The sequence below is a fragment of the Conger conger genome, chromosome 3, assembly GCF_963514075.1.
Source record: "Conger conger chromosome 3, fConCon1.1, whole genome shotgun sequence".
Lineage (NCBI taxonomy): Eukaryota > Metazoa > Chordata > Actinopteri > Anguilliformes > Congridae > Conger > Conger conger.
This window is the reverse complement of record NC_083762.1, coordinates 40,232,678-40,251,113: the sequence shown is the minus strand read 5'-3', so window position 1 is coordinate 40,251,113 and position 18,436 is coordinate 40,232,678. Positions and strand designations below refer to the sequence as shown.

General features: G+C 39.5%; 2 protein-coding genes across 5 annotated transcripts in view; both read right to left on the bottom strand.

Moving 5' to 3' along the window:
- Positions 1-816: 816 nt before the first annotated feature.
- On the bottom strand, positions 817-7,110 carry LOC133124599 (T-box brain protein 1-like). Its single transcript, XM_061235933.1, has 6 exons — positions 6,418-7,110; positions 5,711-5,865; positions 5,307-5,428; positions 4,771-4,929; positions 4,571-4,632; positions 817-2,591 (listed from the first exon to the last, which is right to left on the bottom strand). The coding sequence occupies exons 1-6, from the start codon at positions 7,107-7,109 to the stop codon at positions 1,751-1,753; spliced, it is 2,031 nt and encodes a 676-aa protein (XP_061091917.1). The 5' UTR covers position 7,110; the 3' UTR covers positions 817-1,750.
- Positions 7,111-10,032: 2,922 nt separating this feature from the next.
- The window catches only part of psmd14 (proteasome 26S subunit, non-ATPase 14), a 31,264-nt gene continuing 22,860 nt past the window's right edge, over positions 10,033-18,436 (bottom strand). For all 4 annotated transcript variants that reach the window (XM_061236617.1, XM_061236618.1, XM_061236619.1 and 1 more), the window contains exons 7-11: positions 13,560-13,667; positions 12,431-12,505; positions 11,336-11,461; positions 10,637-10,699; positions 10,033-10,218 (exon numbers count right to left, since the gene is read on the bottom strand). In XM_061236617.1, the coding sequence (XP_061092601.1) occupies positions 10,120-10,218; positions 10,637-10,699; positions 11,336-11,461; positions 12,431-12,505; positions 13,560-13,667 (471 nt within the window). In that variant the 3' untranslated portion in view covers positions 10,033-10,119. The remainder of the gene's footprint in view (positions 10,219-10,636; positions 10,700-11,335; positions 11,462-12,430; positions 12,506-13,559; positions 13,668-18,436) is intronic.

The window sequence follows — 18,436 nt, the reverse complement described above, 5'->3', positions numbered from 1 at the left end:
CTAGTTTTTTAATTGAGTGTGCCTTTCATAAACAAAGACTTCTTATTTATCTGAAATAGGCTACATTTTCATGTGTGTGGGATGCGAAGCTGAATAAAGCTACAATAAAGATGCGTTATGCTTCAACATTTCGCAGGCAAAAGGACGACTTTCTCCTGAAAACGACGAATACGTCGTGTAAGCTTGATAATACAGCAATTTCCATTTCAAAGGTTCGCGTGATCAATGAGCTCGCCATTAAATTTGGAGCCAATGAGCCAATTCTCCGATTTCCTATAATGTAAAATGAAAGCTTTGTTTATTTATCAGTGGCCATCGCGATGAAATATCACGATGTTAGAACTGAAAGACATTGTTATTTGTTGCGCTTTTTTGGCTTGCAATAAACATAGCCTGCTGGGGAAGCTATAAAGTCACAAATGTACCTGTCATAAAATTTGGTAGCGCTGACTTTATTGCAAATGCGCCGAAAGCACACACGAAATGCTCAGTGTTGCTCTTTCAAACAAAATGTTTCTTAGAGAGCCCACATGTACTCCATCACCCTGAACATTTTACTGTACAGATACACTTGAGACAGGGACAAAAATCTATAGCTATATTTAGTGTAGGTTTTAGAATCTGAGGAACACTATTAATATAGATACCACCCCTGATTACGTGATTTCAAATGTTTATTATCTGTTTATTAACTGACGGATTTCCTTTTAAAAACACAGTATGCTATTGATCACATATATTTCAAGAACTGTGCTTCAAATATAAACATTATCAGATTCTGTATGTATTTTTCGTCAAATGTCCATGAACAGACAATACGTTTTATGAATTTTTAATTTCGTGTTTGCACTATGACAACATATACATTGTTAACCACAACATTCACTTTGAAACACAGACTAGCCTAAAGTCGAAAAACGCCATAAAGCCGAAAAACAATATTTGTTCTCTTCACACGACGGATGAAATGGTCAAATACGGAGATATTTTCAAGATATTTATAAAATAATGTACAACTGAGAACAAGTAATATTCTATAGGCCAAGCAATTGAACGCCGCTAAAATCTAAACAAACATAAAATGAGGCTACATATTCAATGAGGTCGTTTTGACTTTTAACTAACGCTTCGATCTAAATTGTGATTTACTAAACAGTTTCCTTAGTCCTCGTATCCTTACATTTATTTAAACAAGAAAACGGTACACATCACTCTGGTGACTATACATCTGCAGAAAAGCGATAAAAGTTTTTTAATATAGATTTTGAAATATCAAAATGCCAATCAATGACTTTTACATACTTCTACATCTGACACAATATCACTACAAGCTAAAGATGCCTGTGCATTGTTTTCCATAATTACAATGACATTCGAATAATGAAAAACATTTGTGGGAAATTAATGCATTTTGATGGTTTCGAGGAAATTATATTTTAATTTGGCCTTTGCAATGAGAAAAAAACCTAACAAGTAGCCTATTATCTGTCGGGCGATCTAATAATAATAATAATAATAATAATAATAATAATAATAATAATAGTTGATTTAAGATCTCGTTCGAAAAGCTCTGGATCAATTTAAAAGTAAGCAAATAGGCAAACATACAAACGAATATATAAATAAGAAATAAAAATAAATATACAATGTAACCATGCTACTGCGCTTTACAATATTTAACATTTGTCAATTTCCCATTTAAAAAAAAAAATCTTGACAACGGCCACCGTTTTACGCATGGAGTCATTGTCTAACTGTGTGGGTAGAAACTGTAGTAGCCAATGTCTTTGGGGCAATTCTTCTCGCATTCCCGCGGTGTTAACATTTCGCTTTTCAACGGAGACGCAGTTTCAGAAACCGGCGTGGCAGAAGGTGATATTCGCCTCCGTTTCGCCTGCTCAAAAATTCCAGAATCACTTGAATCGATCGATTTAATTGAGGAAGGCGTCTCTATCCAGCTGGATTCCGACAGGTCTTTAGGTTTGGCATCCTCGGACGCACTTAGTGGAGACCTTTCCGTTGTCATCGTGTCCCCCTCATCCACCAGGTAATTTGAGGTTCCAGTCCTGCTCCCACCGGAATTTGTTGGCCAACAAGATAAAACTGAACTGGATTTACTACAATACTGGGGTGGAGTGCGCGTGCCCCAGCCCGAGGGGTCGGCGTAATAACCCAGAGGTCTACCTGAACACCCCGCAGTGGGCAGTGGAAGCGCCTTGACTCCAGCAGCTGCGTATGACAGCAGGGTGGCCGCGTTACCGGCAAAATCAGCCGCGGCAGCGGCATCGTATGCCGAGGCGGCAAAGTCCAGTCGATTGTTGGCAGGGGTGACAAACCATCGCTGCGGGGAGGCTGCTGCGGTCTCTTCGGCTTGTTGCGGGGATAGCAAGCTGTTGCTAAGTGGGACGCTGCGGTCCGTGCCAGGACCGGTCCCGGCGCCAGGGTGGAAGCGGGATTTGGCATAAGTGCTGACAAATTGGTCCTGCAGGAAAGAACCAGCCATGGCATATCTCGCACCAGGCACGATCTGAGAGCGAGGCGAGTCACCAGGCGACGGTGTCAACCGGTCAATGTCGCAGCCTGTGTAGATGCTGAAAAAACACACAAACGGGCCAAATTATATCAACTTGCGCAATGTTAATCAAGTACATTTTACTACACGGATATATTATGTATCTTGTTATGTTGAGCAGATGGACCTGGCTATAGTCGAAAGAGAAGGCGCACTGATTACATCAGTCACACAGAGATGTTATCTCAACGACGAGATCTGAATAGGCTATCTATTAATATTGAGGCTATAGAGAAAAATATCCAGTGAGCAAAGCGGAGAGGCTGTAAAATATTTTTGCGTGGGACACACGTTTCCCTGATTTTCATTAACAACGCTATGGCAGCATTTTATCCAGCCACAATTTGAAAGAATTGTATTTCATATGAGTTACGACGACACCATGCGAACAAAGCACCAAAAGGTCACGAATTGCTCTTTGAAGAGTTAGCATCCTCCCGCATTTGAAATATAAGTTGGCGCACAGACTTGACTCACGGTGGTCCCCACTGGGGGGAAATGACATGTTTACTTTTGAATAGATTGAGCTATGGTTAATAAACATTCACAATGGCATTTTGCTACTGTCCTGCAAAATTCACAGATAGAATGTTTATTGCCGAATGCGATATTCACTCTCTCGCGGCCGTTAACGTACCCCAATGACGCCAGCCTAGTAATCACATAACGTTGGAAATTACATGTTTGGAGTAGCCGATAATTAGTAGCCTAGGCTACATTAGGTTTTTTAAATTAACCATTTAACATTTTTATATCATATTTTATATTATATATATTATATATATATATATATGTAGACATGTATCAAATTATCAAATACTGCAAATGGACTTGCAGTTTTCGAGAGATGGTCCGTCGTAGGCTATATTTAAAAGAATGGTGAATCAATGGTGAGTCAATTTCACGTTCACATTTGACAACCTGTAGAAACCCTGTTCCATTTTCATTTCGATTTGCGCCAACGAATAAACAATAAACAATCTCCTCAACAATACAAATAGTGGATCTTTTAAAAAATGACACTGCATGCATCCTTTAAACAGATTTGCGTAATTTAGCATTTTTCTTTTCCCGCATTGGTTACAATATACACCGCTTGTGTGGAATTAATGGAATGGCACTTACACGGAGATTGCCTCGGTTTCTGCATATAATTTTAATCTTGGTAACGGACTCAAAGACTGGCGTAATTTTCAAGGTCTGTTTCAGAAACTATTTGATCAAAATGTATTTGAAATATAGCCTATTCATAACTTGACAGACTAATGCAGAGTTGAGGCCCCCCAAATTAACTTTTTCAAATTCAAACATAGGCCTACAAGTGCGCGTTTACATCAGTATTCCAACTACATTATTTATTTCGGTCTAACAAATGTAATCTAATCTAATTTAATTTTATCACAGACTCCCAAAATTGGGTATATAGGCCACTACATGGATGGACGCTGTCAATTTCGTGTACAGAAAAACCTATACTAGTATGAAATTCAATTGTCAAAAATGTGAGTCAGATTCGACAGCCTGACATCATTTAATAGCGGAAACAGTCATCATCCTACTAAATGCAATCTTGGTCGTAATTTGATTTTATTTGATAGAAATTTGGTCCAGCATGCTGGAGATAAATCCCCTCTCATCGGGAGCATGTGTTACTGTAATTACAACGAGATTCACGGAAAATATTGGCCTTGATCATGATGTGTAGATCGAAAATAGCAATATTTCACTCGATAGGGGCAGGGTTTTTTTTTAGAAATATAATAATTCGCCTACATTGCATTTGTCCCATAATAAACTAGTGTATAACACTGAAAATAGTTTGTATATATTTAGATCCCTTAGCCTGTGGTATGTAGGCAAAACCTATGGTAATATTTACATATTAGCATTGGATAATTAAACGTAGGCCTAGCTACAGCATAATAACACAAATTACAAAAAAACAAGTTAAACCATTCTCACTGCTTTCATAGCCAGGAGTGTTAATAATATCCTTACGTGTCATAGTTGTCCCGAAATCCCTTTGCGAAGGGATTGTGGTCAATTTTCAGCTGCGTTATCTGCGGAGAGGGAGAAAGAATTATAACAGCAAATTTATCTTGGAACCAAAACAACGGCCAATATACCAATATACAGGCCTACATTACTCCCCCCCCGCCCCCCGTAAAATTGACTCCCGCATGAAACGCTTTTCTTACATCGGTATTTTGGTACGCTGTGACTGCGATGAATTGTGTTTCTGGAAAAGTGAACGTCTGAATTCGGCCAGGTTGACTGGAATCCTCGGTTCCATCCTCGTTCACTTCAACTACGTGCAGTCTGGGTTGGTACTTGTGCAGTGACTGTAACACCACCATCTGCAGGGAGAAAAATTAAATTCGTAAGCAAACAAGGGAACCTAATTTATCAAATACACTTTGCTTTTCATGTCTATCGCACTATTATATCAAAGTGTCAAGTCTTAAAAGAAACAACTCGCTTTTGGAGCGAATGCAGCTCTATTTTACAAGCTTTCTTAGGAAAATGTAATACAAAAGCAAATATATTCTATGGGAAATCAGTTTTCATTATCTGCTACATTCCATGATAGTTATTTGTTATGACCTACCGGTGCCTTACATTATTGGGTAAAAATCTATAGAAATTGTGTTCAAAATTTGTAATGCCAACCAACATTGTTAACTCACTTGTTTTTAAATGCAAAAAAAAAAAAAAAAATGTAGTGATAACTGACCTGCCCTGTATTGTTAGATGCTCCTTTGTTATTTGTTAGCTTAAGTTTTCCAAAGGATATTTCTTGGCGCATCCAGTGCGCACCGGTGTTCGGAGAATCTGGATGCATGTATACCCGATTCCCTGGAGAAATCGCATAAGTCAAATTAACATAAATAACGGATCTGCAATAACATAAATAAAATGCGTTATTTACTCATTATGGGGTGCTGTAAAATAAATAGTTTGTCAAAACGGGTGTTACACATTTCTAAAATATATTCGTTTTCATATTCTTTGTGTTCATTTATTAACTCTGAATGACCTAGGCTTTTTCAGTGCAACAGTCAATATGGCCCACAAAGATTTCTTGGTGAATAATTCTCACCTATACGTGTTCAGAGAGTGTTAATTGGAAGAACTTGCCTGTCACATTCGTGTCCGCTTTGCCACATGGAACCCATTTTCCTCCCTGAAATCTCCAGTGATTGGGGTCAGCCAGAATTACGTCCACAAAAATATTGTAATGTGCCGTCGGATCAAGACCAGAAATATTAAAACTTAAAAATGGGAACATCCGTCTAGAAATGAAAAGAAAGAAGCATAAATAACTGCACGGCAGACCAGGCTGTGCATTAAGCCCGAATCAATGCGCCTGTTATTTTAATCTCGAAGTCCAGAAATTGTTTAAATGTATTAATCAATTGTATTAACTTGTCACTATAATGCAATGTATCAGGCTATGCTATTTTCAATAAAGTATAAAACATTGCGGTTGGCCGATTGATATCAAATAATACACAAATGCCGTATGCTTTAGTTGAATGGGTTGGAGAATAGCCTATGCCTTTAATAATACATAATAAATATTTCACATTCAAATGATTAAACACGGTATTTTAACAAATTCTTTTCGGATTGTGGCCAGTTTGTTTCTATTTTAACCATATTATTGGATAGATGCGCATTAGTAAATACAATCAATCACAGTAAGCGTTTTAACAGCCATTTACTCCCATTAGCCTTTATAAATTATTTTTTATTTTGACTGAACAAAAAATACAAAAATACCCCCCAAAAAATCGACTTAAGGTTACAGTGGTGAGAAACAAGGTGTTATGATGTGTACCTACCTCCCTTGTTTGGTGATTATCATTTCTGTTTGATGCCTGTGAAACTTTAGCCACAGAGCCCTGTTGCAGAGATAGACCTGAGCTTTCCCAGGCACGAGGCCGGCTTGCGCCGAGGAGAACTGGTAGAAAGCGCCCCCTTGGTAAGTGTGTCCATACTGTTGTGCGTAAGGATAACCCGCGGTTGGGTAACCTTGTGGAGAGGTGTTGGTCAAGAGACTGTTGTACGCTCCATTGGTTATTACCGGGTGATGAGCCATGTAGCGGTTCGGACTCCCAATAGAAAAAGCTGGATGCGTTGGTCCATGTTGACTTGGGTAAGGAAACATGGCAGTAGGAGAGGCAGAGACTGGCTGGGCTTGGCTAGACTGAGACAGAAGGTACCTTTCTGCAGCAGATCCATCGAAATTGTGACGAATTTCAGAGACTCCGTCCAGAACAGGAGAGACTTTGCTTCTCTGGACGTCCCCTGGTGCGTCCTTGGAGTCAGGAAAATTGTCTGCCTCTAACTGATTCGTCATCCCCCTGGAAATTTTTTTCAGAGGTGAACTTCTATCCAGGTTGTCACTTAAGGCTATAATAGGATGGTCCTGCAATGCGAGCTCCGATCCGTCTGTGTTGGGATAGCCACTGCCCACATTAAGAAATTTCTTGGAGAGCATGATTGATGGCGAGATGCAATGTTCCAACTGCATAGTTCAGTTGCAAACAGCGATGCACGCAACCTTTGTGAATATCCACTCGCCTAACTTAACGCCCCACGAATCCAGCTTGAGAGAAAACGCCTTCCTATGGTTTGAGCTACTTTTTTGTTAGACGGCAAATTAACCAATTGACACTATGCTGCAATCAGGAGCGATCCGCTTTTGATCTTTCTGCCAGCAACTCTAATGAAACAACTTTTGCTATTGGTTAGCTTGTGACAGTAATTTAATTAGACAGACATTAATTAGGATAATCATCTGGGTCCTAATCGCTACGTATATAGCAAATAGCAAGAGATTCTGCCAGATGCAATACATGGGCTCTTCGCGGTCATCGATGATACTTTGGGTGCAAATTTTAGTCATAAAAGTGAATATAGCCGTGAGGTTATAACAATGTTTTTAATTAATTTCTTTCTGTTCTGTGGAGAATGCATTTTTTCAGGGTCCGATTTATATGAGGAAAACAGACGATGTTTACCTATTTATGTGGTAGAAGTAGCAAAGTATGTTTGCCAGTAAAACGAGAATTTATTATTAAAACATTGAAAATGACAGTCAGTGCACTTCATGCTTTAAAATGTTTGTGATATAGCGTGAAATCATTCAGTACCGAAAAAGATATGTTTACTGGTCCCAGGGAAATAAATATTTTATGTTAGTAGCCTACTTAGACGTATGAACCATAAAGTAGTCACCTAATAGCAAACGCATTTCCAGAATAAAGAGATAGTGATAAAAGATTTTTTTGAATATAAAACTAAACGAAATGTTTGTGCGTGAAACTTGAAATATTTTTGTTCAAAAACTGCAATTGTGGCAATTCATGTCAACCAGGATGCGCGCGACACTGTGTAGCCTATGCGAGCGATGTCCTACGTATCGCATATAGTAGAATTTGCCCCAATTATAGACGAGCAAAAATGTCTCCAATTATGATTATAATTGTAATTTGTAATAAATTAAACACTTAAAGATGTTTGGGTTAACAATAACTTTAAATATATATATATTTTTTTTAAACAACCATATAAGCTCGTGCTTATAGTCTAAACTTACTTTTGCCTACCTATGGAAAATGATTCACGAAACTGATGCAAATGTTAGTGGATATCACCAACGCGCTTAAAAAAAATAAAGTTCCATTTATTTCGAGGAGAAATCGCGCTCCCCAGTGAATTGGAAGATCGCAGCAGGATGTGGGCCAATTATTTTTCTGTGTGAGAGACTTCTTGATGTGGGGGACTGTGACAGCATCCCTTGCCAAAACCCGAACAAAAAGACTGCAGTCCAGCCAATGTCTATCAGAGTCTGATTGTCAAGTATTGCTCCGCAACATCTGGTACAATCACCTTAAAGTTATTTTATTTGTTCATGGAATTACACCAACCATATTAACATTTATATACCTACAAAACATGTGTAAAAAAAGAAAGAGGCTCCCAAGTCCGTGCCAGCTTTCTAGAGAAGTGTAGGGCATTGTTTTCCGCGGTGGTGCATATTTAAGGGTAAAATATGTTGTATCCATAATGGAGATGTGGTTCTATTTGAGGCCCAAATACATTTTGGATTTTTACCTAAAATCTTACCTTTTAGCCTACTTCTCGCATGTGTTTAGACTACATTTGTTGTTTTTGGGCGCTGTTCGAGAGGGCCATTGTACCCAATGTGTAATTTCGCCAGCACCATGGTAGATTTAAACTTGTATATCGTCATTCACGGGGCCCATAAAACGCGGGTTGACAACTCTTGAGGCAGTTCGTAATTTCAGATTACACACCGCAATTCCAAACACGTTGTTCAATTTGGCCTAGGTCATACCAATTTTCATTTAAAAAGTACAGGCCGTTTCTGCACGTAAATTCAACGTGCTCAGACACATGCGAATTATATATATTATATAGATATACATACACACACATTTCAAATTCAGTGTAATATGCATTGCGATCCTTTACCATCGACTCATTACCATCCCTGCCCAGTCAACCAGTCGGATTCCATAAAATGGATGTATTTTTGCGAATTAAAGGAACTTTTATTCGGTTAAACATCGTTTTTTATTGAACGATATTTTAACATCTTCAACTACGACCTGCGTCCAAGCCCCACTCATTGACAAAGCCAGTTTTCTAACCTGTCATATCTTTTCATTTGAGTAAACGGAAAACCATACATGAATGTCAAAAAGTCTGTTTTCCACGGAGATCTCAGAACTAAGACACCAAAGTCTACTTGTGACGATGTTAAGTTTGTACATGGCGATGATAGCAGTGTTTATAAACTATGTAAAGAGCAACAAAACATGACTGAAACGGAAAAAAGAAAAAGAAAAACACTTGCAGAGCGAAAGGCGGACATCTCTGCGGACTACAACCGCTCTTGCATCAGACATACTCTTCCTGTGTCGAACGTAAGAAGCAGCGGCAATGCGAGAACGGAGCAGGTGCACTCAGGATGACATAGTCCTAGCCTATTATGGCTGGCCAGGAAGGCTGCGCGTGGTTTCAGCACAATGGTGTCTAGTGTTCATGTACTGTAGAAGCAAGAAAAGCCAACTAATGCCGACTGTACAATGAACTGGACTCCTGGAGAGAAAATTAACACCTATTCAGCAAATATGTGATACTTCACTTCAATATAACATTTTCTCAAATTGTACTTATTTGGTTTTATTTAACATTTGTTATACAATCCAAAATGAGAAATAAGTATCAAAAGGCAAAAAATGGTGGAAAAAAAATCCTGCTCCAGATCTGTAATAAATGTTTGCTGAAAGCATTTAAATATGATTGTATGGACCTTTTGTTTGACAGAGGAAGCAGAAAAGATCCATTTCAAAATACTGTGAAGGAAATGGACATATATAATTGCATACTCTAAATTCTTCTTCAGAGTAGACCAGTAATCCAAGTTCAAGTTTTAAACTTTTATGCAAGTTTATTTTTTGAATAAAAATAAAACAGACAAAATTACATAAACGATGACCCAAGGACAAACTTCACTGAAAGACCACCGTATCCAACATGGCTGCCAGGCACTGCACAATATTAGACGTCATCAGAACATCTACGTGCTCTTCTAAATGCCGCTTTGGATCCTGCAGGGAAGAGAAAGGGTGTATGCATATTAGGTTCTGTTATCAGGCAACATATAACAGTATTCACCAGTCCACCACGTCTAACCATTAATTTGCTTGGTCCATTTGAATATACTTTTGCGTTTTTCATTTGCTGGAGGGACGACTGAACTGCCTGGGAAAATGTAAAAATGTACACTGATGGACAGTATACTGTATAATACATTACAATCTTAACAGATAATCTTATCCAGAGCAATGTATGTGGCAGGTTTCTCATGAGAAAGTTTCTGGTGGAGCACCCGCAGACTGACCCGTGAGGAACGCCAACCAACTTCCACACAGATGAACGCAGCGGCCTAAAGATAATGTCATTCCAACAATGCGACGCCCATCCAATTACAGCCTGACAGGCAGAATGATGTATGCAGTGGCTTACCTGCTTTCCAACATTCTTAATGGCCAGCTGTTCAGGTGTCATCTTGTCCTCCTCCTCAACAGCCTGAAAAAGAGGAGCAAGACTCAGCCTGGGGTTGTGTGCCCAAAAACAGTGCAGCGGAGGTTCTGTCAATCCGCCCTACGTAAAAGACCGTTTCATAGGTGACCTGTGAAATGCTCCTTCTCATGCCGACGTGGCCATTGCGCTATAACCATTTTTTATGTTGCCGAAGTGGTGTTAAGATTTCTTTCAGTCTTTTATTTTATCATACCTGATGCGGGAGCACACCTCCAATTTTCTGAGCCAAAGTGAAAAGACATCACTTCAATGTTGATATGATAGCATGTGGTTGATTAAAAACATGACTACAAGGATAATGAGTGAAAACATAAGCGATGTGTTTTTCAAAACTAACAGGTAAGTTAACCAACACTGAATAGATACAAGTGATGTTCCTTCTCCCCCGGAAGCATTTCACCGAAGTTTGGAGATGTGTTGCAGTGTCAAGTATGTATGATTAAAGACGAAAAGGAACAAACCTACCGCCACCTACCAGAGATAGTATTTTAGCACAATAAAAACTATCCAGTGTACCGTGATAGCAATATCGCGCAGCCCTTGTGACCGGAAATGGAAATGGTGGTCAAAGTGACACACAGCTCTGCTCCGGCCACAGCTGGGAAGGCGCCGGCCGCTCACCTTGTTGTAGTTCTTGGCCAGCTCCAGCATCTCCTTGACGATGGTCTCATTGAGTTTGCAGTGCTCGCTGTAGTCTTGTAGGGTGAGGCCTTCCATCCAGCTCTTCTTGTGCAGGTTTAAGAGCATCTGCAAGACGGAATGAGCCACAATTCAAACCAGTGAGAGTTTCTTAAGAGACAGTAACTGCAGTCACCGACTGGCCTACTGAAGTGCAGACCACTAAAGTTGACAGGTCTTCGGCATTTCATGGTATAATACTACCCCCTCAGTGACAGCAGCAGAATAGGATTTAAATCGGATTTGATATAACCTTTTTCGGAAACTGGAGTGACAACTTTAAACATTAATGATGCTCTTCACTTCTTACATGACATTTGCTGGTCAAGGTACTTAACTGGCAATGCTGTGCGTCAAAATTAACTAAAGTCTTTTCTTCTTTTCACACAAAACATATTGATGTGTCTGAAAAGCAACGGTCTCGTAAAGTTCTGTGATTTAAGATTATTATTATACATGAACCTGACAACACAAATAAATAAATTCATAAATAAAACACTTGTATTAACGCCCTAATGCCTTCAAGCCCTTGATATTTTACCGAATTGACTTTTCAGGAACTCAATGAGGCATGTACAAACATTAACACAAATATACTACTTCTATTCGCACATTTTAGTGTATATAAAAGTATACTACAATTTTTACTATCATTACTATTACTAATAATACACACACTTATTGATATATTTATCTATTGGCAGACACGTCGATCCAGAACTTAAAGCGATTATGACATCATACATGTAATCCATTGCCGTAACATCAGATGAGCATATCACCCTTATGAATACAAGCAGCATTATATAAGTAACATATATAAGTCAGTGTTAACATGGTGCCAAATCATGAATCATACTTACGGGCCTTACTTGCATACATACAATGACTAACAATGACCTGGAATGGAATATTATGCCATATGTCTATAATGAATAAGGATGCTTTAAAATTTTCAAATATTCCCTTATACATTGCAGAATTCAGAATATTTTTGATGGTGTAATAGCGAGAGGAGACGGAAGAAGAATTCCAAACCTTTTGCTCCAGTTCGTTCTTCCTGTAGTTTATGGTAATTGAGTAATAATGTCTGTTCAGCCCATGAATCAAAGCCTGAAAAAAAACCCCAAGAAAAACAACACCGTTGAGAACATGGACAAGAGCGCAAAGTGGAGGCTCTTCGCATTCACGATAACCCAATCGTAGTCCTGAGAACACCACTATTCCACGACGCCCTGTGACAATTTGCAGACACCATAAAAGTCAGTTAACCTTCGGATGACTGAAAGCATTAGTACTTGTGAAAACAATGGCAGAAGAAACAACCAATTCTCACCACGGACACAAACATATTGCTTTTTTTTTAATACTCATATTAAACTCTATTATAATAAAACTGTAAACAATGCAAGTTTTTCCCCTCCTAAATGTGTGCTGAAGGCTGTGAATCCGAGAGTTGCGTCGCACGGGTTGTGCGGAAAGGTGGAGGTGTTTGTGTTCTAATGAAGGGGTTTGCATCTGTGAGGCTAACGAGAGAGGTCATTACAGCAATGCATTAAGGTCCAGTAATCTGTTCTCCCAGAGCGTACAAGCATGGACTTGCCTCTGCCCAATCAAGAGGCAGGACCATTTCCTCCTCATTACAGGATTATACTTCACTTTCATTTCATTGCTTTAACAAGCAAAACCCAGCTAGCCTTTTCTTTTAACTGCTTGTGGAACAAACAGGCACCGTGTCCCTGTGCAGCTTTTTTTGTTGTTTGTGTTTACTGCATTAGCTCTGGTGCATTACAGTTATTAGCCCGGTTTGAGACCAAAATTACAGAAGAACACGTGCGGCTATCAATTGCGAGGCTGTCTGGCCTCTTGGGAGTTAGCCTGTGTGTTAGGGATCTGCAGCCCTACCAAGCTGGCCTTATAAACAGCCTGTAATGACTTAATATGGGTACTAGGTCAATATATACAATTCCAAATATTCTAAAATATTTTCTACTTTCTAAAAAATGGTAATGTGTAAATTTAGCAATGCAATTGTTCATTTAGAAGCTATTCCAATTTTCACTGTTTTTCCCCCACTTATATTTGCGAACATATTAAGAGTTTCAACTTCACAAAACGCATCCAAGGAAAGCATTGACCTTACATGTCCCACCCCCCGTCCTGTTACCTGGATGGAAGGCTTGTTCAAATGCCCGAGATTGGAAGTGGTTTGCCTTGGTTCGTGCCCCAAGACCATCATGTTGGCATTGATCAGCCTGAAGGCGTCGATAACGACCTGCAACGACAAGGCAAAGCGTCAGATACGTTTCTGCAGCCGGCGAGACAGAGGGCGCCGCACCTGCACATCTGCCTTTGGCTGCCCGCCAGTGGTTTTCGATAATAATTAGAAACACGAGAATCCTGCTGACTCTTCCGCGGAGCAAACCATTATTCAGACCGGAGAGAGACGAACGCAGATTTTAGCGCAACCGTTCTTTTAAATTTTTTTCATTTTTTGGGGTGGGGTTTAGACAAAGAAAGTTTGCGAGAAAAGGACCGGAAACCCCGGGAACTCTCCGGAAGGCGACTTCGACGGGCCGGGTTTGATCCGCTCCGCACGAGCGACCGCGGGCGCCGGTGCCTGAAAGTGAGCACTAGCCTGGGGACTCTACCTAATGCCCAGCACTGTCACATCAATGATGTGATCGCCGCACGCGAAATGACAACAAAATTAAGAGCTGGCGAGGATACGCCGCCCCAGTCAGATGCTATTGCTTTTTCTGACTATAAAATGGCTTCTCCCGTGTCAGATGGATAAACACGGCCCTGTCAGCGGCGTGATACGGGCTGAGACGAGAGAGCAGGGGCCAAGGTTATCCACCGCTCGTGACAGGTAGTGGCTTATGTTACAGCGCCACTAAAAATTTCATGGGGGGTGCATTCGAAATGGCCCTTAAGTTATTTATATGTTGTTTGCTAGATGTCACATTGAAACCACATTTAAAAATGAAAGGCATTAAAAAAAAAAAAAAGAAAAAAAAAAAGAAGGGCATAAATTAAAACCTATATTTTAAGAAATATATACATTTTGGAGGTTGTTGTTTATATACAATGCAGATAAATGAGCCTAATTGCGCATGTACTCAAATCTTTGGGCAGGACTTTATTGCAGGCTCTTGACCCCTGTGGATATTCACTGTCAGGAAGAATCAAGCTGCACTTTGGCTGACAGACGGCCTGCGGTCTACAGAGAGCCACCGGTACGGTTGTCGCTTTTAAACCCTTATTAGCTAACGCTCCATAGATCAACACCCCCGTCTTCCCGAGAAAGGATCCCCTTACTTATCCTCCTGCGGAGTGTTCCTGAGCCTCGCGCTCACATAAATCCTTCACATTGTTTCAATCCTGCCCACTGGAGCTCTTTTGCAGCCCTACCTTTAAGCCTGCTCGATAAAAAAAATATATATATGTACGCAACACTTTCCGCAATCCCCGCCAAGAGCCGCTTGATGAAATTAATTTCAAACCGACAGTAACCAATGGAATCAGTCGTTTTTGACTGTTTAGAATCTTTTGATTTGTCTATTATTTTTTTATCTTAAAAAAAAAACAAACATCTTCTATTCAACTGGGGACTTTAAGGCATGGACGGATTCTTGCAGTTCTCAAACCGATGATCCACCTTAGTCTTGAACAAATATGCATACATTATTAAGATAAGTGAATACAATCCTGTTCTGATTTTAATGTAGCCAGTATTATATTTTTAATAGTATGCACATTACTATGTAGCTCTGATGTGATAATTGTGTTTCTCATACATACATCGATCAATAAAATACTAGACAACTAGATAACTACACATTGCAGTAACAATTAATATGCTAATTTACCAAATTTTGACAGAAGTCATTTGACAAAAGTCAAACAAGCATACTGCATAAGGCTAACTACATTGCTAGCAATAGAAATCCACTCTTTCTTGGCCAGATTATTATCATGTTAATATTAATAAATATTAAGGTGACATTTCAAAATGTGCAGAAATTGTATAAAATTTTTTTTTAAAAAAGGTGCTTTGCACTCACTGCATCACAACTTCGCTGTACCTTTTAGTGGTGTGGATTTAATGCTTTAAACACATTGCTATTTTGCACCAGTTAATTTGCAGGTTAAAACGAATACACGGCTCACCTAAGTGATAATTCAAGCAATAATATATAAAAATTCCTATTTCTTGGAATCATTGGTGAGTCATTTATTACATGCAATATTTCTAATCATTTACAAAAGTTTGGTTGGGTTTCAAAACTCATAGCTAGTCATTTTTCCCTCCCAGTGGAGCTGGCTGTTACATTAAGTAAATTAAACTCTGTGTCCCTTTTTATATTTAAAACTATTTTTTATTCAATTGTGCCAAATATTGGACATCTGGTCATGTGGTGAGTGCTAAACCTAATGTTGTGTAAGAAATGTAGAAACATAATACTAGTCCATAGTCTATTAAGAGTGCTCATATCACTGCCTATCCAAAATGAAAGACACGCAATTCTGTTCAACCATTTCATAAATACATTATTACCAAATGAAATCTGACATCTAGCTGAGCTTGTTACCTCTAACCTGATACCTACAATAAATGACCACTGGATTACAGGGGTGAAAAAAAAAAAAAAAAGCAATGTATCAAGTGAGGCGCTAAATATAACCTTACTCTTGACAGTGGTTATCACCTACAAATCAAAGGATTGAACATGTTGATCATTCTACCAGCAATTCCACTGCAGCTGAAGTGGGCAGCCAGGCTGGAACAGAATCCTAAATTACAGTTTTACAGCCGGTGGCGGCGATATGGAAGCAGTCGATCGCTGTACAGTCACAGGCGATTGCAACATTTCCACCTGGTCCTATGCCCAGAGAGACTAATTACAAACTAAGCGTAACACGGTAGAAAAGCAGCCACATCCCGTTAGAATATGTTTTTTTTTTTTTTCCTCCCTCTATCGCACAGTTTAGATTTGTGGACATCTCTTTCAGACTAATCATGCATTCACACCTGCACAACTATAATGTAACGGGGACTATTAAGGGCTCGGCTAAAAAAACGGACGTGATTGTAAATAAGAGCTTCCCGCAAAAACAATGTTCAGATGGACACGTTCACATGACGTGTCTAGAGTTTTGTTCCTCGGTCTTTTTATTGAAGGGAACGACAGTGCTGGAAGCTTGCCGTACTTTCTGAATACGAGTGAGAGCTGCTACTCGGTTGTTACTCTGTCCTTCCTACTACCGTTCGGCTTACATCCTCGTATCTCGGCAGCATTTTGTCTGCACTTGGCTCCCAGATCAAAACAGAAGCGCAGTGCTGGGCTCAATCTTATTTCCATGTGTTTTTCCTGCTGTCTTTTTCTCTAGACCTCCAATAACAGAATCCATCAATCGTCTTTCTTATTAACACGTATTTAAAGGCAAGGTACTGGGCAGCAACCCCTTGGATTTATAGGTTTGCAAATCCGCGAGAAAAAAAACGCATAAAAACAAACTGCAAACAACTCTGAATTATGCAAGACTTAGCACAATGGATGATGGTGTTTCTTGAGATTAGGTGTTGTGAGGAAGATCAAACAAGCTCTTCAGAGGAGAAACAATGGAGCTAAGTGATATGTACACATGCACTAATCACGAATGATAAAAATCAGGAAAAAAATTAAACTGATGTAAGCGAGAGTGGCGTCACAAATCTGGTCTGCCGCTCATGTCTCCCATGAGTTCAAGTCGACCGCAGTTAGCGCTCACACGGCCCGACTTTTGCATAATGTATATGGAGAAGAAATGAAAGGCCTCGGAATGTTCTGGAACAAACGGCTGAGTCTTCACTCGGTTCAGACAGCTGTGTGACCCGACACGCGCTCCTTGGTTCATAACCAGAAAATTCACGCCATGCTGGGCTATGCGGCTGGCTACGACAAATTTGAGGGAGACCTGCATATCTTGAGCGTAGAAATGACAAGGAATGAAATATTTGCTGTTCAACGCAGTTATGGGCTGCTTCTATGTTGAGCGTATGACCATTTTTGTGTTTGGTAGCTAGTTAATGTTCATGGGTTTTAAGGCGGGGGGGAAAACACTGGGACTGTGGCACCATTTGTGCAGAGTATTTCTCCACTCTTGTTCAACGAATGAAACAAACCTACTTTTAATACAATTATGGTGAGAATGCCATAGCTAATTTAATATTTTACTGTTAAAATAAGCAAAAACATGGATTATAATGATATACTGTTCCATTAAGCAAGCTTAATACCTCACTCCCATATCTTTCATGTTCCATTTAAAAAATGTGATTCATCGGCAAAGAATTGGGTGTTCTAGACTAGCTAATGACTTCTATACTTGAAAAACAAAATTGCAATATCCTGCCATTATACACGGTAGCAAGCTGCCAGTAATAGCACAATACAGCTACTGTCTCTTTATAGACAATATTATTGTACTTTGAATTTCTTATTATTTATGCTAGCCAGAATAATGGATTGTAAAGAATTGGCAGGTGCTTTTGTTTCTTCCCTTCTTGGCAACTTTGTTAAATAACTGAATCACTAATGTGCGTGTTTGAGGTTCAAGGTGCTGGGTTTGGGGAAAGGGACACCAGCATTTTTCCAGTGAAGACTGAATACTTTTATAACGGACATGTAATTCGACAATGACGCGGTGTCTTCCAATGAAAAAGGGGCCTGGAATGACTATGAATATTAAAAGACTCAAATATTAAATAATGCTACAAAATTACTCAACACTGCGCAATATGACCTGCAAGAGCACAGTGAACAAAAAGTTGTGACGAGGAGGTAAAACACACCAACATGGTATTGCCATCTCCTCTTTGCAGGCTGCATCCCTGACGTGTATTATTTGGGTAAAACAGTGAGCATATAATGTCAGAAATCACAGACTGAAGAAAAGGGCTAATGTCCCATCTAAAAACTCTTATCACCTGCAACTGACCGGTTATCAACTGTTGGGCCTGTCGCTGGTCTGTTTAAATATTAAACGCGCGGGGTGACC